This window comes from Pinus tabuliformis, chromosome 1_2 (genome assembly GCF_031772625.1).
Source record: "Pinus tabuliformis cultivar Carrire ecotype Pingquan chromosome 1_2, CPIR1, whole genome shotgun sequence".
Classification (NCBI taxonomy): Eukaryota; Viridiplantae; Streptophyta; class Pinopsida; order Pinales; family Pinaceae; genus Pinus; species Pinus tabuliformis.
In genome coordinates this window covers 817149716-817173411 of record NC_142298.1, presented here as the reverse complement: position 1 = coordinate 817173411, position 23696 = coordinate 817149716, and the positions used below count along the sequence as shown (strand labels likewise).

General features: G+C 41.0%; 1 protein-coding gene and 3 pseudogenes across 1 annotated transcript; 1 reads left to right on the top strand and 3 right to left on the bottom strand.

Moving 5' to 3' along the window:
• Positions 1 to 689: 689 nt before the first annotated feature.
• LOC149208415 (putative glycosyltransferase 7) lies at positions 690 to 1067 on the bottom strand. The gene has a single exon (XM_089398335.1). The coding sequence runs from the start codon at positions 1065 to 1067 to the stop codon at positions 690 to 692; it is 378 nt and encodes a 125-aa protein (XP_089254461.1).
• A 181-nt stretch (positions 1068 to 1248) lies between these two features.
• LOC149208414 (putative glycosyltransferase 7) lies at positions 1249 to 5236 on the bottom strand (annotated as a pseudogene).
• A 418-nt stretch (positions 5237 to 5654) lies between these two features.
• Positions 5655 to 7292, bottom strand: LOC149208413 (galactomannan galactosyltransferase 1 pseudogene; annotated as a pseudogene).
• A 172-nt stretch (positions 7293 to 7464) lies between these two features.
• On the top strand, positions 7465 to 9239 carry LOC149208412 (ATP-dependent Clp protease proteolytic subunit 2, mitochondrial pseudogene; annotated as a pseudogene).
• Positions 9240 to 23696: the final 14457 nt, after the last annotated feature.

Sequence of the window (23696 nt, the reverse complement as noted above, 5' to 3'; positions counted from 1 at the left end):
CTCCATGAAATCCATGGACCATTCACAGTTTCGCATAATAAAAACCCCTGCATTGATATCCAACCAACTCCTTTTCTTATAAACATTTTGCTCCCATCCATGGACTATTAAATTGTAGTCCTTGTACTTGTCCAATGAGTGGTCAAATTCCATGTCTGTGATCACAGCATGCTAAAAAGTAGCTAAAATCTAATCTAAAATGAATAGATGCCATAGTTTACTACTACAGAGAGGAATTTTATGAATCGAAATGAATTGGACTATAAATCTATTAATCGAATTGAATCGGACTAACAGCTACAAATTGATGTTGAGGCCTCCGAAATCCATAAATCCTGAGCACCTTATCAACTGCAAAATCTAGAGACCTCTCCATACCATTCCAACAATCTTCTGCCTTGTATATGGGGTTATGGTTCCCACTATAGGGCTGACACCTAGTGAAGTGAGTCACAAATGGCCTCCTCTCTAAAAGCCCAGCCCAAATTTCCTTCAAATAACGCACTCGCTTCTCTGCATACAGTCTGGCACTTTTCTCAGCATATCTACGCCTCAGCTCTAGATGTTTGGCATCCATGGCATCATATATCTTACATTCTCGAAATTCCCAACAATGTCCAACCAATAAAACTGAAAAAAATAGTCATTCTCAATATAAATCATGCTGGTCCATTTCTTCTTCTCTTTGATCATAAGATAAATGCTGGTCCATTTTTCTTCTCTTTGATCATAAGATAAATAAGTGTAGACCTGTCATCAGATTTAGTTAGAGCTCTGTCAGGCAGCACATCAGTTAAAACCTTAGCAAAGGACTCATACAGAGGACTCTGAGGCCCCATCACAGCCCACCTCTCCATGAAATCCATGGACCATTCATAGTTTCGCATAAGAAAAACCCTTGCATTGATATCCAACCAGCTCCTTTTCTTATAAACATTTTGCTCCCATCCATGGACTATTAAATTGTAGTCCTTGTACTTGTCCAATGGGTGCTCAAATTCCATGTCTGTGATCACAGCATCGGAGTCCATCCACCATATCCACTCAGCTTCAGGGTGAGCCACCATGGCTGCCCTAATCAAAGGAATTTTGGCCCAGAACGTGAACATTTTCTGATTAACGAGGATTTGGTTTTACAGGGCGATTAAATACTCATTCTATCCATAATAAAATGGGCCTCTCTCTAGTATCTTTATGCTAAAAAGTAGCTAAAATCTAATCTAAAATGCATCCTAGAGAGTTACTTGTGATTCAACTGTCGCAGTGTCTAGTGAAGGCTACCTGATTAACCAAAGGTAAAACGATTATCAAAGTCATCCATATGAGAAGCAAATTTTAGGAAACAAAAAGGCCCTTCCGTAATCATTGAAGGACTACAAAATATCTACCATCAATGAAAAACAGGGCAAGTTTTTGCAATTCAACCAAATGCCCACAAATCTCAGTTTCAGGACCGTTATTCTCAAACGGAAGGTCCTTTTAGGGACCATGTAAAGAGAAGGCAGTGTAAAAGTTTACGAGAAAGCTATATTGGTATCTTTCATCTCCCTTGATGATCTTCGGGTCTTCTCTGAATGAGTCTGATCTGTGAGATCCTCTGCCAGAAAGTGTGCTTGAGCCTTTACTGGAACTAATGCCATGATCTGATGTTTCTCTGCTAGTAGAGATGCCATTGTATAACCTTCTGAGTTTGCTGGTCTCTTTTAACCCTTTGGATGGAGGTTTCATGGAATTATTTTTGGGTTGTTGCTTCTTTAAAGACTTGATCTTTCTGGGGTTGCATTTGGTTCGAGTTCCACCACTTTCCTCTTGATTTGATCTCTCACATAAATATGACTTTGAGCTTCTGTAGACAGCAACAAAATCTTCAAAACTCCATAACTATTAATAATAGTTTAGAGAGGCCTTTGTAGCCTTCTCATTGCTTCGTTTAAGCCATTTGATAGTAGCTTCATTTGTGCTTCTGCAAATCACCTAAATTTAATGACTCACTCAATGTTTATTAATTTTCCTGGAAAGGTATTTGGAACCTAAACAAAGTAATACATGTGATTTTGGAAGCTTTATGGTTGGCAAACCAAATTGGCCAATTGGACTTCCTACTTCTATTAATTTTTTCAGCTAGAATACATGCCCGATAATCCACGCTTTGTTTATCCCTCAGCATCTGCAACTACTATTGGTTACAGAACGACGGTCTGAGTATTATGAAATATATGAGAAAATAAATTGCACTGAATAATGAATTTGGTTTTACAGGGCGATTAAATACTCATTCTATCCATAACAAAATGGGCCTCAGTTAAAATCTTAGCAAATGACTCATACAGAGGACTCTGAGTCCCCATCACAGCCCACCTCTCCATGAAATCCATGGACCATTCACAGTTTCGCACAAGAAAAACCCCTGCATTGATTCCCAACTAACTCCTTTTCTTATAAACATTTTGCTCCCATCCATGGACTATTAAATTGTAATCCTTGTACTTGTCCAATGGGTGCTCAAATTCCATGTTCATGATCACAACATCTGAGTCCATCCGCCATATCCACTCAGCTTCAGGGTGAGCCACCATGGCTTCCCTAATCAAAGGAATTTTGGCCCAGAACGTGAACATTTTCTGATTAAGGAGGATTTGGTTTTACAGGGCGATTAAATACTCATTCTATCCATGATAAACTGGGCCTCTCTCTAGTATCTTTATGGAGTTATTTATGCTAAATAGTAGCTAAAATCTAATCTAAAATGAATAGATGCCATCATTTACTACTACAGAGAGAAATTTTATGAATCGAAATGGATTGGACTATAAATCTATTAATCGAATTGAATTGGACTAACAGCTACAGATTGATGCCGAGGCCTCCGAAATACATAAATCCTGACCACCTGATCATCTGCAAAATCCAGAGATCTCTCCACACCATTCCAACAATCTTATGCCTTGTATATGGGGTTATGGTTCCCACTGCAGGGTTGACACCCAGTGAAGTGAGTCACAAATGGCCTCCTCTCTAAAAGCCCAGCCCAAATTTCCTTCAAATAATGCTCTCGCTTCTCTGCATACAGTCTGGCACTTTTCTCAGCATATTTGCGCCTCAGCTCTGTATGTTTGGCATCCATGGCATCATATATCTTACATTCTCAAAAATCCCAACAATGTCCAACCAATAAAACTGAAAAAAATAGTCATTCTCAATATAAATCATGCTGGTCCATTTCTTCTTCTCTTTGATCATAAGATAAATAAGTGCAGACTAGTCATCATATTTAGTTAGAGCTCCGTCAGGCAGCACATCAATTAAAATCTTAGCAAAGGACTCATACAGAGGACTCTGAGGTCCCATCACAGCCCACCTCTCCATGAAATCCATGGACCATTCACAGTTTCGCATAATAAAAACCCCTGCATTGATATCCAACCAGCTCCTTTTCTTATAAACATTTTGCTCCCATCCATGGACTATTAAATTGTAGTCCTTGTACTTGTCCAATGGGTGCTCAAATTCCATGTCTGTGATCACAACATGCTAAAAAGTAGCTAAAATCTAATCTAAAATGAATAGATGCCATAGTTTACTACTACAGAGAGGAATTTTATGAATCGAAATGAATTGGACTCTCTGAATCGAAATGAATTGGACTATAAATCTATTAATCGAATTGAATCGGACTAACAGCTACAGATTGATGTTGAGGCCTCCAAAATCCATAAATCCTGAGTGCCTTATCAACTGCAAAATCTAGAGACCTCTCCATACCATTCCAACAATCTTCTGCCTTGTATATGTGGTTATAGTTCCCACTGTAGGGCCGACACCCAGTGAAGTGAGTCACAAATGGCCTCCTCTCTAAAAGCCCAGCCCAAATTTCCTTCAAATAACGCACTCACTTCTCTGCATACAGTCTGGCATTTTTCTCAGCATATCTACACCTGAGCTCTAGATGTTTGGCATCCATGGCATCATATATCTTACATTCTCGAAATTCCCAACAATGTCCAACCAATAAAACTAAAAAAAATAGTCATTATCAATATAAATCATGCTGGTCCATTTCTTCTTCTCTTTGATCTTAAGATAAATGCTGGTCCATTTCTTCTTCTCTTTGATCATAAGATAAATAAGTGCAGACCTGTCATCAGATTTAGTTAGAGCTCTGTCAGGCAGCACATCAGTTAAAATCTTAGCAAAGGACTCATACAGAGGACTCTGAGGCCCCATCACAGCCCACCTCTCCATGAAATCCATGGACCATTCACAGTTTCGCATAAGAAAAACCCCTGCATTGATATCCAACCAGCTCCTTTTCTTATAAACATTTTGTTCCCATCCATGGACTATTAAATTGTAGTCCTTGTACTTGTCCAATGGGTGCTCAAATTCCATGTCTGTGATCACAGCATCGGAGTCCATCCACCATATCCACTCAGCTTCAGGGTGAGCCACCATGGCTGCCCTAATCAAAGGAATTTTGGCCCAGAACATGAACATTTTCTGATTAATGAGGATTTGGTTTTGCAGGGCGATTAAATACTCTTTCTATCCATAATAAAATGGGCCTCTCTCTAGTAACTTTATGGAGTTATTTATGCTAAAAAGTAGCTAAAATCTAATCTAAAATGAATAGATGCCATAGTTTACTACTACAGAGAGGAATTTTATGAATCGTAATGAATTGGACTATAAATCTATTAATCGAATTGAATCGGACTAACAGCTACAGATTGATGTTGAGGCCTCCGAAATCCATAAATCCTGAGCACCTTATCAACTGCAAAATCTAGATATCTCTCCATACCATTCCAACAATCTTCTCAATATAAATCATGCTGGTCCATTTCTTCTTCTCTTTGATCATAAGATAAATGCTGGTCCATTTCTTCTTCTCTTTGATCATAAGATAAATAAGTGCAGACCTGTCATCAGATTTAGTTAGAGCTCTGTCAGGCAACACATCAGTTAAAATCTTAGCAAAGGACTCATACAGAGGACTCTGAGGCCCCATCACAGCCCACCTCTCCATCAAATCCATGGACCATTCACAGTTTCGCATAAGAAAAACCCCTGCATTGATATCCAACCAGCTCCTTTTCTTATAAACATTTTGCTCCCATCCATGGACTATTAAATTGTAGTCCTTGTACTTGTCCAATGGGTGCTCAAATTCCATGTCTGTGATCACAGCATCGGAGTCCATCCACCATATCCACTCAGCTTCAGGGTGAGCCACCATGGCTGCCCTAATCAAAGGAATTTTGGCCCAGAACGTGAACATTTTCTGATTAATGAGGATTTGGTTTTGAAGGGGGATTAAATACTCATTCTATCCATAATAAAATGGGCCTCTCTCTAGTAACTTTATGGAGTTATTTATGCTAAAAAGTAGCTAAAATCTAATCTAAAATGAATAGATGTCATAGTTTACTACTACAGAGAGGAATTTTATGAATCGAAATGAATTGGACTATAAGTCTATTAATCGAATTGAATCGGACTAACAGCTACAGATTGATGTTAAGGCCTCCGAAATCCATAAATGCTGAGCACCTTATCAACTGCAAACCCTTACCATTCCAACAATATTCTGCCTTGCATATGGGGTTATGGTTCCCACTATGGGGCTGACACCCAGTGAAGTGAGTCAGAAATGGCCTCCTCTCTAAAAGCCCAGACCAAATTTCCTTCAAATAATGCGGAGTTATTTATGCTAAAAAGTAGCTAAAATCTAATCTAAAATGAATAGATGCCATAGTTTACTACTACACTAAACTGAGGAATTTTATGAATCGAAATGAATTGGACTATAAGTCTATTAATCGAATTGAATCGGACTAACAGCTACAGATTGATGTTAAGGCCTCCGAAATCCATAAATGCTGAGCACCTTATCAACTGCAAACCCTTACCATTCCAACAATATTCTGCCTTGCATATGGGGTTATGGCTCCCACTGTAGGGCTGACACCCAGTGAAGTGAGTCAGAAATGGCCTCCTCTCTAAAAGCCCAGCCCAAATTTCCTTCAAATAATGCTCTCGCTTCTCTGCATACATATTACAGTCTGGCACTTTTCTCAGCATATCTGCGCCTCAGCTCTGGATGTTTGGCATGCATGGCATCATATATCTTACTTACATTCTCAAAATTCCCAACAATGTCCAACCAATAATACTGAAAAAAATAGCCAGTCTCAATATAAATCATGCTGGTCCATTTCTTTTTCTCTTTGATCATAAGATAAATAAGTGCAGACTAGCCATCAGATTCAGTTAGAGCTCTGTCAGGCAGCACATTAGTTAAAATCTTAGCAAAGGACTCATACAGAGGACTCTGAGGGCCCATCACAGCCCACCTCTCCATGAAATCCATGGACCATTCACAGTTTCGCTTAAGAAAAACCCCTGCATTGATTCCCAACTAGCTCCTCTTCTTATAAACATTTTTCTCCCATCCATGGACTATTAAATTGTAGTCCTTGTACTTGTCCAATGGGTGCACAAATTCCATGTCTGTGCTCACAGCATCTGAGTCCATCCACCATATCCACTCAGCTTCAGGGTGAGCCACCATGGCTGCCCTAATCAAAGGAATTTTGGCCCAGAAAGTGAACATTTTCTGATTAAGGAGGATTGTGTTGTAAAACATGTCCAAGCCATGGATTCTGCAGTAATCCTGCTTTTTCTTGAATCACCTCAGAAGCAGATGATCCCCAATTGGGTTCTTGCAGGGATAAGGCTGTGAGCCTGTCAATACCAAGATACGAGGCCTCCCTCCTTCTGTATAGTTCTTTATATGAGGACGGGCCTGCAACCATTTTTGTCTCTTGAGGTCCCAGTTTTTTACTGTGCTCCCCACAGTGTAACTAAAGTCAGAATCAGCATAGAAATTATCAGAACTTTCCTCCCACTCATCCATTGACCGATACAAGGATTCCTGTTCATTCTCATTTATTTCATGTTCATTGCTCTGAAACACCGCGCAAAAACTACTCCGGTGGCTCAGCAAAATAAGAGAACCTAGGTCGCACTGTTGAAGGGAGGAGCGAAACAGAGGGAACTTGACCGATACAAGGATTCCTGTTCATTCTCATTTATTTCATGTTCATTGCTCTGAAACACCGCGCAAAAACTACTCCGGTGGCTCAGCAAAATAAGAGAACCTAGGTCGCACTGTTGAAGGGAGGAGCGAAACAGAGGGCAACTACGGTTCAACCCCCAGCCCCTCCGCTTCGCTAACCCTTGGAATAGCCAGCGACATATATTAAGTTTCGAGGGTTCGCTGCAACTGTTATTTTTTAGTTATAACTCTATTTTTGATCGACGGTCTCAAATAGTTTAATTGTCTAACATCAGATCGGATGGATGATAGCAAGACAGGTAAGACAAGAGGGCAATTGATTTCAGAGGGAACGCCTTACCGCGTAACTAAAAAAAATCAAAATGCCACTTATGCACCGTGCCTAGTGTTGCTCTTTCCGACCTAACCATTTCAAATGTTAAAAGCTGTTTCATCTCGTCATCAAAATAACACAGCATAGCATAGCATAGTTTCTCACAGGTGCAGAGAGAGAGGATGAGAACAAGCCGATTTTTTCCAGCAGCGTCTGCAATATTCAACAGTAGAGTCCTAAGCACACACACAAGCTTTCACAGCAAAAGATCATATGGACTGATCCCCATGGTCATAGAACAAACCTCAAGAGGCGAAAGGGCATACGACATATTCTCCAGGCTTCTCAAGGAGAGAATAATATGCATCAATGGCGTCATAGAAGACGATACCGCTGCGGTGGTAGTAGCCCAACTACTATTCCTGAAGTCTGAAAATCCATCGAAACCCATCAATCTCTACATAAATTCCCCTGGCTGAGTCGTGACCGCAGGCCTGGCAATATACGACACAATGCAGTACATAAGGAGCCCCGTGAGTACGTTCTGTATGGGGCAGGCGGCCTCAATGGGGTCTCTTCTGTTGACAGCAGGGGCAAAGGGGGAGAGGAGATCATTGCCCAATGCAAGGTTCATGGTCCACCAGCCCTCTGGAGGGGCCAGTGGGCAGGCGAGTGACATAGCCATTCAGGCCAAGGAAATCTTACTGACCAGGGATAGACTTAACAGTCTCTATGCCAAGCACACTGGGCAGAGCATTGATAAGATTGAGAAATGCACGGAGAGGGACACGTTCATGTCGCCCGAGGACGCTAAGGAGTTTGGGCTTGTGGATACAGTCATTGAACAGAGGCCCATGTCTCTTGTTACTGATGCTGTGGGGGGTGCCTCTGTCGACAAGGAAACAAAGAGTTGAAGGCGACAAGTAGCTTCTCTTCACCTCCCTTGAATTGGGTTTTGCTTTATGGGGTTTTGGTAGGGTTTATTAGATTTTATGATTTGTGTTATTTTTTTCAGGGTTTGGAAGAAGATTCTTTTTTGGATGTCAATTTATCATGATTTATCCATCTCGGATCTCATTGTTATGGGCTGAAACATTATCTTCCTTTTCATTCATAGGCCATTGTTTTGCTGGAAACCTAGATTTTGTTTCGAGATACATACTGCATTGCAAATCATGGGTAGGCTTTTCTCTGAATTCAAGAAAAATATATTATGGATCATGGTTTGGATCTGTTGCACGAGGCTTGCCGTGTTTGCGATGGTGGTCATTCTCCCTGTCAAAAACATAGAACGGTATCGTTAGTTCTTGATCGCCTTTGCCTCCTCCTCTACTTGGTTCTATCCATGCTGTCCCATTTTCTGGGATAGTCCACATTATATCAGATATTTCTTGCGCATTTCGGCCAGGTTTGGGAAGGTGGATATTGTTTTTGCTCATTTAATGTGGTGCGAAGCTTTTACACAATTGATTGCCTGCTTTGTTGACCTTTCAGTTAGGACCAACCCAATTCAGCAAGATCCTGAAGGACCTTACCTTACTGAGAAGGGATCAAGGGTTTCCTTTTTCATTCATATTTTCATTTTTTTCCAGGTGTAATTTCACATTATAAAATGTTTGTCTTTTTTCCAAATACCAAACAATACATCATTTCACTGTACAGAACTCCAAAACTTGACTTTTGTGGTATTTCAAGCATAGTCTCTAAGATTAAGTTGCCAAGCAGTGGGAATTTGGAAAATATATTCTTCTATCGGATTTGGGCCTAATAGAGGCACCGTGACGATTGATTTGATTACTACCAATGTAGCAGATTTTGGCCAAACCGTGCCTGCCTTGCATACAGAAATTCAGCCAACGATTAGATTTGGTTGTATTTACCCTGAATTTGGATTCTGGAAACCCTAGCACCCTAAAGCAAACGTCTAGGCTTGCTTTGGAGAGCTCATTAGGTTATGCCAGAACGTTCCCTATCTTATAGTTCAGTAATATATGCATTGCAGTGAATTAGGGGAGTGTCATTTTAGAGAAGATCCATATGTGAATTGGTGGAGGTTTTCTAATATTGTGAAATTTTTGTATTAATAAGATTTATTTTTAAAATGGATTTTTCCAATACAATTTTTTTTTTTTTTTTTTTACCAAATCCAAATTCATGGATGGTAACTGTGGTTACCACCGTAATACAGCTGAGCCTATTGGTCACTTTTCAAGCAACAATAAGCAGAAATATTGAAGTCATGTGAGTCAGAAAGCATTATTTGCCAGGGAACTACTGTTATCTAGACTATCACGGATGACTATTGCTTTATGGGTTGCTTTATGACTTTATATGTTATTACAGCCTTTTGGAATAATTTCTTGCCCGCCAATTTTTGGTGTAAGCTTATTATACATGGATTTTGCACACTTGTTCATGTAACGTGTCAAGGTGGTTGTTTCCAAGGCACATGAGAATCTAGTTTGGATCTTAAAGTTTCTGACACAAACACACATAAATGGCACAACAATATTACTTTGGACAGCGGAATCTACACACATCAGTGAATCAAATAGTGCACATGACAATTTTTAACTTTTCAAACCCACTACATGTTATATTACAATTTAGAATACAACAGTATTAGGGGCCAGGGCTCCCGTACCAGGGATCTTGGCTCTTACATACAGCCCTGATACAAGGACACAACTAGGGCTTGGTGTCAATCACTTTGACCACCAATTTACCTGAACAAGACACAGTTGACCTACATGCTGATGTGGCACCCCACAGCCCTTTCAGTCCACGTGCCCTGAACACATCTGCAGGTCATTTGCAACCTATCCATTCTGCCACTATCACTGATCACTGCTCCTTTAGTGTCACTGAACTTTGGCCTTCTGATCTGCCCACTAGCAGCGTTCTAGCTCCATTAAGAAGTCTGCACATTGGGCCTTCTGGATCTGCCCTTTCTTCACTGAAGTTTGCTCATCTGCAAATTCTGAACTAGGGCTCCATAGATCTGCCTCCTAACAATCCATGGCTCTTTTCATGAACCTGTACTTGAGTTCTGCATCCTGCACTGTTCACAACTTCATTTGTCAACAATGCTCACTCTTCCAGATCTGCCCACTTGTCATGATTCTGGCTGCTCCAGAACGCTGTGCCTAGGGCACACAAAACCTGCCCTAACTCTATGACAATTCGCTACTCCTGTCACTGTCTTTAGGGTCAACAAATATGCCCACATACACTCAATACTTTGACTGATCTAGGGCTCCAAAATATGCTGCCCTCTGTTCTGCAATTTGTTCCTTAGATTGCACAGATCTAGGCACCAAATCACTGATGCTCATGATCTCTGAACAGTCCACCAAAACTTCAATACTCCCTTGATTCTGCCCACTAACCCTTACCTTAAGACAGTCCATTACATAGTCCTGACTCCTAATACAAACTGTTCTTTTCTTCAATGTGAAGAATGCCTTGGCCCTCTTTTCTCTCTGAAACTTCTGTGCACTTCCCGTAAGGCTTGCGGCCCTCATACCAGATCCATACCACACTTGTATGTCTCCTTTTCTGGGTTTCGGCCTTCCTAGAGATGCACAGAACTAGGCCGCTGTTGGACTGATCTTGCATGAAAGGTAGATCTATAACTAGGGCTCAAGGACTGCTATCCTAAAACCCTTCAGAACAACTCCCTTTCTTCATCCACTCAGCTCGTTTCTCTGCTCCACGCTGACATCATTCCACATGCCACTTCATCCTTCTGTCTTGTCCTAAAACTTGCTCATCTGTTCACAAGACTCGACCTCCCTAACCACAATTCTATACACACAGATCTGTGGCATAGTCATAGGATTAGGGTCTGGTTTCTAAGGGTCTCAGCCCTTTCTCTTGCACAGAATCCAACGATAAAATAATAGACTTTTAGGGCAGACCCTAAGGACAGAGTAGCCACAGAATTAGCCCTTAACTAGGGCATGAGCCAGTCACAGAAGGCGTCCTCAATTTTGCCAGATCTGACCTACACAAGGGCTCAAACTTCAAATCTAAGCTTGTCTATGAACTTGGGCTTTCTCGGCCTTTCTTCACAATGAACCAGACCCTCAAAGTTCCACATCATCCCTTCTCTAGGCTTGTGGCTATCTTGAGACATTCACACTTCACTCTTGAGAAAGATGCTCCCTTGGATCAGATTGTGGCCTCCACTAGCAGCCCTACTCGGCCTACTCTTAGAGCTACATCTATAGCATCCCTATGATCAAATGATCTCCTTCACTTGTTTGACGAGCCTTTCCTTAGGCCCGCCTCTTAGGAACCCTCTAGATCTTAGGGTTTTAGTCCTCTTAGACCTTAGTAATTGTTAATTTATGGTATGTTCTATGCTTAGTGCAATTTACTTCAATTTCTTCTTATTAGCCATTGTTTAGCAATCACATAAACATAAAGTAAAACGCTGATAGAACATTAATAGATCGATAGAAAACAAGCCAAGACAAGAGACACAAGATGTGGTGGCTAGCCAGGGACAAACCCCAATGCGGGGAAACTCTTTGATCAATTCTTTTTTAATCTTCAATAGTTCAGCAGAGAGAAATAGTACAAATTCAGAAATATGTAATTTTATGACAGCAACAACAAACCCTAAATCAACAAAGCCAAATCTAGTCAAACAGCCCCAGATTGACCTCTAGTCAACCTTGAAGAACTCGGTCTTCAACAGCAAACTTTGGCAGCCCAAAACAGCCCTTGGTCAACGGTCAAAATAGCAGTTTGCGGTCAGCCCTAACCAGTGAACGTTGGTCAACACTTTGGTCAATGCTGGTCAACGCAGCACCCAAACAGCATGCACAGGTCAGCCCTTGGTCAACGCTTCATTTAGCAGCCTAGCACTTGGTCAACGTAGCCCTAGAAAAGTCAACGCTGCTCTAAAGTCAGTCAACGCTACCCTAAACAGAGAATGCGTCCTTCCTCTTGCATGTGTGAGGGCCCAATGAGATGAGGAGAGTGAAGATGAGTATTGAGATGATGATAAAATGAGGCACAATGTCTCCTTGCTTTATTTGCAACGTTGAGGTAAAGCTGGGGGTGTGCCACACACTTTATCTCGCTGGTCGACCTTGACAAATTGTCAAGTATATACAAATAAATTCATATCTCCATAAATACATGTCAGAATCGGATGATCGTTAGATCAATCCTACACCTCTCGACAAGAGGAATCAAAGAAAAATATCAGCTGCCATAAATAAGATGACCCACATGGAGTTTGGCCCTAGTTTCCAATTTTAACACTCCCTCTCAACTAGGGAGAACTCCATCTGCTAATCTGTCTGACTGCTGGTACTATCTCTGCCATCAAATGCACCACCCTGTACTGTTCTGCTGAACTATGAAGAAGAATAAGTGATCGAGGATGTATCATACCATCCTCTACTGACTTGTCCCTAAGTCGCCATGGGGTATCACAAGGGAAGGTTGAACCTTTCACCTTGTACATAGCGCACCACTAGGGGAGGGTGAGTCGCCTTGTGGTCGCATGTTGCTCCAAGAAGTACCCCAAGCCTCTCGGAGCTCCCAGAGCTCAATGTATGCATCATACACGACCCTCATAAGAGGGTCTCTCATCGACACCAAGTCATTCTCGGAAAGTCAAGAATTTAAACTTTCCTAGGGGCTTTGTCTGAATGTCGGCGACTTGCTCATATGTACTAATATGTCAGAGCCTTATTGCTCCCCTTTGCACCATATCTTGGATATAGTGGTACCTAATATCGATATTCTTGGAGCGATCATGAAATACAAGATTCTCTAATAAATGAATCTCACTCTAGTTGTCACATAGGATCACGGTAGTATCCAATGTAAATCCGAATAGCTCACTAAAGAGCTTCCGCAACCAGACCGCCTCACAAGAGGCCATACTTGCAGCGAATGTTTTAAAACTCCGACTCGGCCGAGGGTCGACTCCGACTCGGTATCGGCTCAGCTGGCTCAATTTCAATGACTCGGTCGTTGTAAAAAATACATTAAATATACATATATTTTTTTATAAAAAAACATAATTTTAAAGATTTTCATTCATGTTTCCAAACACATAGCATTAGAATATAGATGGAAGACAACATATGATCAAAGTAGGCTCATGAATATATCCATTATATCAAAATGGCACCCATTGCACTGTCCAATACATACATGATCAAAGATTCAAAACAAAAACACATAACCAAGGAGGCTATAAATGGCCTTTACAACAAAAGTAAACTGTGACCAGTACCACTGGGCCACTAGCTAGTAGCTACTGCCAGAGGAGCTAAGATCATGTGGATCAATCTCTGGATCATCATCAGAGTCAAACAGGGGGCCCCATGGCTCCTCCTTGTCATCATCTCCAACTGCAACTGTAGAAGTGGTAGCACTAGCAGGCTGTGCAGCAGATGCAAGCTGAGATAGAGAAGATATGCGGCTGCGCTTCTGTCGTGGTTGAGTAGAGGAAGTGTCTGCAACTGGAGTCCTTGCTGGCTGTGAGGCTGAGGTTGGTAGCACAAGTGGATCGGGATCTGCATTCAAATGAACATCATGTTCGAGTGATGCCTCCCTATCTAAATCAAAATCAAGATCCTCATCAGGATCAAACTCTGCTGGATGACTCTCCACTACTCAATCTGATGTTGGATCAATGTCTTCCAACACAATGGGATCTGAATCAGGTCTTTTGTTCAACAATTGGTTATGTCTGAGTCGGAGGTTGTATTGGACATAGACTAGATCATTTAACCATTTTTGATCCAAACAGTTTCTCTTCTTTGTGTGAATCCTTTCAAAGACAGACCAATTGCGCTCACACCCAGTGGCACTGCAAGTTTGACTCAAAATATGAATTGCAAACTTCTGCAATTCAGGATAATGGCCACCAAAAGCCTCCAACCATTGTGCTGCAAAAAACATAGGAGTGTAATGAGTTAGCTCAACAAAATTACAAATTATATCCAACTTTCAAATTATAAATGATTTAACAAAATTTAAAAAAACTATTAAGAATTTGAAAATTGAAATTTTTGTTTACCTGGCTCATCTGCTTCTCTTGCAATCTTTGCTAGGTTCTTCCCAAAGGTACCCGAGACATTGCTGAAGGTTGTGACCTATCCGTGTATCTCCAGCTGATTAGACTCTAATGGGATCATGCGATCAATGCAGTCAATCAGTCCATCTCTAACCTCCCTCCTCAAAGCTCCTGACTCCTTAGCTTTATAATGATACCTTGGGTTCAAAAAATACCCAGCTGCATGTATAGGGTGATGGAGTTGGTTGTTCCATCTTTCATCAATGATTGCCCAAATGGGCCCATACTTAGCCATTTTATCCTTGTATGCCCTCTTTATTTGCTCCTTTGCTTGATCCATAGCCTCATAAATGAAGCCCATAGCCAATCTTTCCCCATCCACCAACCGCAACACCTTAACCAGTGGCTCAGCAAGCTTCACAATCTCTGCTTCCTTTCTCCAAAATATTTCTTCATTAACTTTCTTTTTCAATTCTTTGCCTTCCAGTTTGTGAGACCAATTGCTTTGATTCATTCATCATTGGAAAACATCTTTTGCAAGTTTCTATTTTGGGAAAGCATAGATTGCAATGTCAAAAAATGAGTAGCAAATCTAGTGATGGTAGGCCTAATAATATCCTTGCCCCTAGTGTGTTTCCTCATGAGGCTCAAAATCCATGAATGATTGTAGATAAATTTTGTTATGCTTTTGGCATGATCTACAGTGTTTTTGACTCATTCTAATTTTCCAATATCCTCAAGCATGAGGTCTATGCAATGTGCAGCACATGGGGTCCATTTGATGGTCTTGTGTTTTTCCTCTAATAGTTTACCAGCAAGAACATAGTTAGAGGCATTATCTGTGATGACTTGAACAACATTAGCCACCCCCACCTCCTCAAAAACTTGATCCAATAGTTGAAACAACAATTGCCAATCTTTTACCTTATCAGATGCATCCACTGATTTTAAAAACATGGTTCCCCGTGGGCAGAAGATAAGAAAGTTTATGATGGTACGGTTTCTTTGATCTGTCCATCCATCTGACATGATGGTACATCCTATTCTTGCTTATGAGTCCTTGAAATCTTTCAAATACTCATTAATGGAGGCAATTTCTTTCTGCAAACGATAGCCCCTTAGCTCATGCATAGTAGGGCCTTTGAAGCCTTTTCCAACAGCATGTATGGCATCAAACATAGGCTCATAATATGGTGAACGGGAAGCATGGAAGGGGATATCAGCATCATACCACCATATAGCTATGTAATCACAAGCAGTCTCCCTCAATTCTTTCTTCCAATGGTCATCTAAAGTGGGTTGCATTTGACTTTTACTAGCTTGAGGACCATGTGCATCTGATGGAGGGGAGGGAGTGAAATAACTTTTGATAGTCATATCACCCTTTTTCATTCTACCCTTTCCCTTTTCTTGAATAGAATCAAAAGAGGGAGGAACATATCGGAAAGGGTTGGATGCATCAGTACGAGGGATAGAGGAAGAACCCTCAAAATCATAATGAGGGTTGGTAGCCATCATTTTTGTATCTCCCTCTTCCTCCCAATTTTAGCTTCTAACTCTTTTTGCCTAGCCTTATCTTCTTTAAACTTCTCAAAGCTGGCTAACAATTCCTTCCTAATCTCCCCAATTTCTGGTGAGGTACAGGGAGTAATTTGGCCTTTAATCCCCGCCAAGTGTTGTTTCAACCTATTAATGCCCCCAGGACCTTCCTTAATTTTCCTATGGCAAAATTTGCAATGCATTTGACTATCAACCATTTCAACATATGCCCAAGCAACATCTTTCAATCTAGGTGCCATTTTTTGACTTGGAAATGAAAGCAAACAATCTGAAAATGAAAAAAAAAACATTGATTCAATGTTCATTTCTTTCACAAAAAACACTCTTTAGGATTTCTAGATATGCACCTAAAATTTAATAAGCAAAAACAGATTTGTACAAGTGAAAAAAAAATACCTCCAGGCACAAATTGCCTCCTCAAGCTTGCTCTAAGAAATCAACTCCTCAATGCTGCTCCAAATGGCTGCCCAAGAAGCTCCTCACTCTAGCTACAATGCTTGCCCAAGACTCCCCACTGTTGCTCCAAAAACAAACTCAACAACTCCTCACAAACTCTCACTGAAGTTCTCACTCAAATGCATGAGATGGTTGTAAGAGAATGAGAGGAGTTGAGTGGGCTAAATAGGGTTTGGGAGAGGGGAATGGACCCCAAAGACCAACTAACCAATTAATAAAACCATTTGGAGTCCCCAACACACAGCAAAAACATAAAAAAATTAAAAAAAAATGTGGTTTTATGGGTTTACTGGCCGCAGGAAGTGACCCGGCCGGGTTGATGCGGACTCGGCCTAGCCGGCCGAGTTAAGACTGAGCCGGCCGAGTCATTACATGACTTGGCTGGCCGAACCGGTTCGAAGGCCGTGTTGCAAATTTTTTTACCGGCTCGGAGTAACTCGGCCGAGTCGGTTCCGAGCCGACCGACTTTTAAAACAATGCTTGCAGCAATGTACTCTACCTTAGCGGTGCTCAAAGCTACCGACTTTTGCTTCCTGCTCATCCAAGATATCGAGGCAGATCCCAAAGAGAAACAGCACCCGAAAGTGCTCTTTCGGTCCACCACACTGCCTGCCCAATCAACATTGGTATATCCATGTAGTCTCACATCTCTAACAGTGTATCTCAACCTATGATGATTGTGCCACGAAGGTATCTCAACAGATTTGTGGCACCAATCCAATGTGTGTGGTGAGGCTCAACCATATGTTGACTCAACGTGTTGAATGCAAAACATATATCCGGACGAGAGTTCACCAAAAACATTCATGTTTTGATGAGTTGACGATACTCGGTAGCATTTTGTAGAACAGGTCTGGCAACACTACCGTTTAACTTCTTGAAGTCAAGCTCCATCGGGGTAGTCACGGGCTTGCAGTCCACCATACTGAATCTCTCCAATATCTTCACCACATATTTTCCTTGAGAAAGGAAAATCTCCCCTGGCTTCTGCCAAACTTCTAGTCCTAGGAAATAGTGAATTAGTCTCAGGTCCTTCGTCTCAAACTCAGAAGCCAACTCCCTCTTACATTTGTGAATGAGAGGGTTTGCACTTGTCAGAAAGAGGTCGTCAACGTACAACACCAGTATGAGAGGTTTGTCATCTTCAACCTTAAAGTAAAGGTTGGGGTTGGCTTCACTCCTAGTGAATCCCAACTTCATCAAGTAGCTATCGATCCTCTCATACCATGCTCGGGGTGCTTGCTTCAGCCTATAGAGCGCATTCTTCAACTTGCACACGTGAGATTCCCGATCATGAATCTCAAACCCTTCGGGTTGTTTTAGATAGACTTCCTCTTTGATCGAACCATGCAAGAACGCGGTCTTGGCATCCATCTGATGTAGGTTCCATCCTTGCGAAGCAGCAAGGGCTATGATCAAGCGGATGGTGGTATATCGCGCAACAGGTGCAAATATTTCGTCATAGTCTATACCTTCCTTCTGAGAGAAGCCACGAACGACAAAATGAGCCTTATACTTTTCAGCGCTTCCATCTACTCCATGCTTTATCTTGTAAAGCCATTTTGAAGTGACAACTGCTTTGTCCTGGGGTCTGGGGACCACATCCTTGACATCGTTCTTCATGATGGACTCATATTCCTCGGTCATAGCATCCTTCCATACTTGATGCTTGACAGCTTCTGCGAACGATGAAGGCTCATTTTGAATGATCGTGCTCATCATGGTCAAGTATCCCTGATACTTGGCCGGCTTCTTACTTTCACGGAAAGTCCCTCTGGGTGCAATGTGTCCCTTGGCATCAAGTGTCCCCCTGAGCCATGAAGGCCTCTTCTTAGAAGAGGAAGGTTCTTGTGGAGGGGAATCAATAAGATCCATAGGTCTCTACATCGAGCATCGTCTCATCTTCCTTTTCCTCTGGTTTCCTGGTGACAACTTCTCCAGATTTCCCTCAGTATTGGAAGATTGTCAACTTTGCTAAGAGCCATATCTTTGTCAAAGGTGACATCATGGCTAATCTCTACATCCCTTTGACCAGCCACATAGATTCTATAGACCTTAATATTTTCGCTATAGCCCACAAAGATTCCTTTCTTTTCGGATGTGCCCAATTTATTCCTTTTCTCTTTTGGCACATGAAAATATACAAGATTTCCAAAAATTCTAAAATGAGATACGTTAGGTTTCTTACCAGTGAACATTTCTTCGGGAGTCTTGGAACCCAATGCTTGATGAGGGCATCAATTTTGCACATATATGGCGGTCTTCGCAGCTTCGGCCCATAGAAACTTCGGAAGCCTTTGATCATGGAGCATAGCACTAACAACTTCCACAATCGTACGATTCTTCCTTTCCGTCGCATCATTCTGCTGAGGAGTATATGGTGTTGTAGTCTCCCTCTTAATGCCAGCCTCTTTGCAAAAGTCATGGAACTCATTGGATTCATACTCAGTCCCATTATCAGTCCTTAAGATTTTGATCTTCTTTTCGGTTTGATTCTCGATCAAGGCTTTGAAGTGACGAAACCAGGAGAACACTTAATCCTTCTTTTTCAAGAAGCATATCCAAGTCTTGCGAGAATACTCATCAGTAAAAGTGAGGTAATATAAATATCCTCCTAAGAAATACACAGGCATCATTCCAGATATGTCGGAGTGAACCAACTGCAATATATTAGAGGTCTTGCTATGGCGTGAGGGGAATGGTCCCCTTTTGAGCTTTCATTCGACAAATCCCGGACATACACCTTCTTGCTTTACTTTGAACTTGGGCATCCCTGTCACCATTTGTCTCACATCGGGTAGAGCTTTATAATGAAGGTGAGCAAACCTCTGATGCCATAGTTCGAACTGAAGAGGTGTGTCAGAAGACATGACACCTAGCGGACTTCCTCCGACCTGATATAGTGAATAAACTAGAAACCCAAGAGTGAAAGCATCTTTAAAATTCTTTTTCCATACACGTACCTTGCCATCGATGAAGGCCACCTTGTAGCCTTTGTCTTCCATTACTGAAATGGACACCAGGTTCTTTTTGAGATTAGGTACATATAGGACTTCTTGAAAATTAATTGTATTGCCCTGATTCAATTGTAGAGTAACATTTCCTATGCCTTTCACTGGATATTTGGAGTTGTCCCGAAGAACAATTTCTAGTTTGGTCTCCTTCTCTATTAGATTAGAGAGAGCTTCTTTGTAACCAGTGAAGTGCCTTGAGGCACCACTATTAATAAGCCAATTTCCTAGCGAGTCCGGGGGAGCAGTGGTAGAGAGGGCCGCTGGTAGATAATATTCATCTTGCTTATTGTTAACAATGTTAGATTCATACCTGGAGTTTCTTGCCTTCTTGGAGGGTTGACCATTTCCCTGATTTCCGTCATTCCTTTTTCCTTTGCCATTGAACCTGCCCTTCCTTTGATTGTTGTTGGGAGTGATTTTGATCATCGTCACGATGTGTGACCTTTCTATCAGGGCACTCCCTCGCATAGTGGCCAATTTTGTTGCAAATGTAACATCTTCCTTTTCTTCCACCCTTCGGTCCGACCTTTCCTTTAGATTTAGACCCGGAATTGTTTCTCCTTTTAGCATGAGAGGAGAAAGCAGTGGGATTGCCTCTAAGTGCAGGCATTTCCTGCTCTTCCATCCTTGTCTCTTCTTGAATGCATCTCACCATCAATTCCTCAAATCCAGGAATTACATTATTGTTGAGAAGAGTGGTTCTGAATATATACCATTTAGATGGAAGCCCTCCAAGAGTTGTGATGGTCAGTTCCCTGTCAGGAATGACTTCCCCAATTGATAGGAGATCATTCTTGATCTCGGTGATCCTTAAGAAGTATGCTTGCATACTCTCATCTTTGTCCTTCTTAATTTCCTTCAGCTTATTTCCAAGGAACAAAACTTGATTTGCATCATTAACTTTAAATAATCTTACCAGTCTATTGTAGATTTCCTTGGAGGTGGTCAGCTTGGAAACATAGGCCACCAGGCTTTTGTCGATAGAGTCCTAGATGATCTTCTTTGCTTTGACTTCTCCCCTGGTCCACTTGTTCCTAGCAGCAGCAAATGCATTTGATGGAGGCTCAACGATTCTGCCTCTCACATGGTCCAACACTTCCTGCTCTTCTAATGTCAGATCGAGAGACATCTTCCATCTGTGATAGTCAGACTTCTCATGGAGCTTGTCTTTAGCGAGGACCCCATGAAGTCTTTGAGATTGCTTCAACAACCTTCGGTGATTTCTCTTGCTCTTGCTCTTGCTTGGGCTTTGTCTTCACCTCAACTCTGATACCATGTTAATTTATGGTATGTTCTATGCTTAGTGCAGTTTACTTCGATTTATTCTTATTAGCCACTGTTTAGAAATCACATGAACATAAAGTAAAATGCTGATAGAAAATTAATAGATCGATAGAAAACAAGCCAAGGCAAGAGACACAAGATGTGGCAGCTAGCCAGGGACAAACCCCAATGCGGGGAAACCCTTTGATCAATTCTTCTCTAATCTTCAATAGTTTAGTAGAGAGAAATAGTACAACTTCAGAAATCTGTAATTTTATGACCGCAGAAGCAAACCCTAAATCAGCAAAGTCAAATCTAGTCAAACAGCCCCGAATTGACCTGTAGTCAACCTTGAAGAACTTGGTCTTCAACAACAAACTTTGGCAGCCCAAAACAGCGCTTGGTCAATGGTCAAAACAACATTCTGCGGTCAGCCCTAACTAGTCAACGTTGGTCAATGCTTTGGTCAATGCAACACCCAAATAGTATGAGTAGGTCAGCCCTTGGTCAACTCTTCATTTAGCAACCCAGCACTTGGTCAACGCAACCCTAAAATCAGTGAACGCCACCCTAAACAGAAAATGCGTCCTTTCTCTTGCACGTGTGAGAGAAGCTGCTCCTTCACTGGCCCAATGAGATGAGGAGAGAGAAGATGATTGTTGAGATGATGATAAAATGAGGCACAATGCCTCCTTTCTTTATATGCAATGTTGAGGTAAAGCTGGGGGTGTGCCACACACTTTATCTTGCTGGCCGACTTTGACAAATTCTCAAGTATATACAAATAAATTCATGTCTCCATAAATACATGTCGGATACGGATGATTGTAGATCAATCCTACACCTCTCGATGAGAGGAATCAAGGAAAAATATCAGCTGCCAAAAATAAGATGACCCACATGGAGTTTGGCCCTAGTTGCTAATTTTAACATTAATTAGTAATTTTCTTTTAATTTCTTTTTTATATTTTAAACCCCTTCTTGGGTATAAAACCCCTCTGCTTGGGTTCTTTGCCCATAAAGACTTTTGTGACCAAATTTCTCACAAACCCAACTCTTAGGCTTGTAGAGTACCTCCCAAGCTACACAATTCAACACTCCCTCTTAGCGAGGGAGGTACTTCCACAAGCTTGGAATTATCTATCATCATCACTGGCGACACTAGCCCATTTGGCATCCACCATTGCAGCATACCCTATATGTTAAATTTGGCAACTAGGCCAAACTCCACATGGGTCATCTTATTTATGACAGCTGATATTTTTCTTGGATTCTTCTTTCCGAGAGGTGTAGGATTGATCTAAAGATCATCAATTTTGACATGTACAAATGAAGTTATGAATTTATTTTGATTATGGTCAAATTGTCAAGGTCGGCCAACAAACTTATATAGGCTCAAAGGCCCAACAGTCACGCCCAACAGTCACGTCTATTCATCCTCAACGTTGCATATAAATAGAAAGTGACTTAGCCTCATTTGGACACACTCATCTTCACACTTCTCTCTCTCTCTCCTCATTGATTGGGTACGGATTTTTAGGCCTCTCTCTCTCCACATAGCTGAAATTTCAGGAAGCCAAATTTCAGGAGGTTGAATTTTCAAGAGAGCGAAATTTTAGGAGAGCGAAATTTCAGGAGACCAAATTTCTTGACTGTTGACCAACGTTGACGGCAGCTAGGGCTGACCGCAGGTGGGCTGTTTGACCAAACTTTATTTGTTTTGAGGGCTGTTTTATCTTGTTGTTTGGAGGCCGAAGTTGACTAAAGTTGACTGATTTGCTGAGGGTCAAATCTGCCCTGTTGACCAACATTGACTTTTCTGGTTAGGGTTCTTTTGCTGTTGTTGTAAATTATTAGATTTGTAAATTGTACTATCTCTCTCTGCTGAACTATTAAAAACTAATATTGCAAACATTGTGTCAGTGAAAAAATCACTGAGGGTCTAGAAAAGAAAATATTGGCAACATCAGGAAAATATTGATCAAATTAAAAAGATGCAAAAATATTTAAAATTTTCAAATTTTCAATCTCCACTCCAAAAAAACAAGGCGATGGCAAAGTCTAATGGTACCCTCATAATATCTCGATATCTAAGAGAATATCATGATATTTTCGGGGATTTTCATTCGCCTTGCGATAATATCTCAATATCTAAGAGGCTATCATGATATTTTCAGGGATGAAAATATTATGATATTTGCATGTGATATTATCATTTTAGCGGAAAATCTGTCTCGATGTTTTTACTCGGACCTTCATTCTTGGGGTCATCTTAAATATCTCACAATCTTCTGCTCTATTGCAATTATAATGAAGGGAAAGAAATCAATGTTTGATTACAGATACTGAAGTATATGGTCATGCGCCATGGCTTTTTTAAATGCTTATAAATTTGGATAGTTATTCCTTATATGGATGTGAATCTCTGTGATTGGTCCTTTTAGGAAGATTTACATAGTTCTTACAAGATTGTCCATTTGGGTGTAACTATCAAGTTTTCTGAGTATTACAATTACAAAAAATAATCCAACAAGAACAAAAGATTTGTGTGTGTAAAACTTCAAACTAAATGCAAGAAAAAACGTGCCTCATTTGAAATGTTGAAATAATGGTCATCCAAAATGTGTATTGTTGGAAGCATTGGAATATGAAATGTGTAACGATCATGGAAAAGCACAATACACTCAAACTATATTCAAAACATTTCAGGCCTTGACATATACAGTTGGATTTCACTTGACATAAAATTAAAACGTCAGTGATCTTTTTGCTTCATCTATAGGCTTGTACATATTGATTTCATGAGAAATATGACTGCAAGTGTCAGGCGCTGGTGGGGCAACTTTCAAAATTATAGGATTTGGGGATTCGTCTAGAGTAGAGCTTTAAATCATATACAATACGCAAATCAAACTAATTTATACTTTTTTTTTTTTTTTTTTTTTGCGTAGGCAAGAGCGGGTC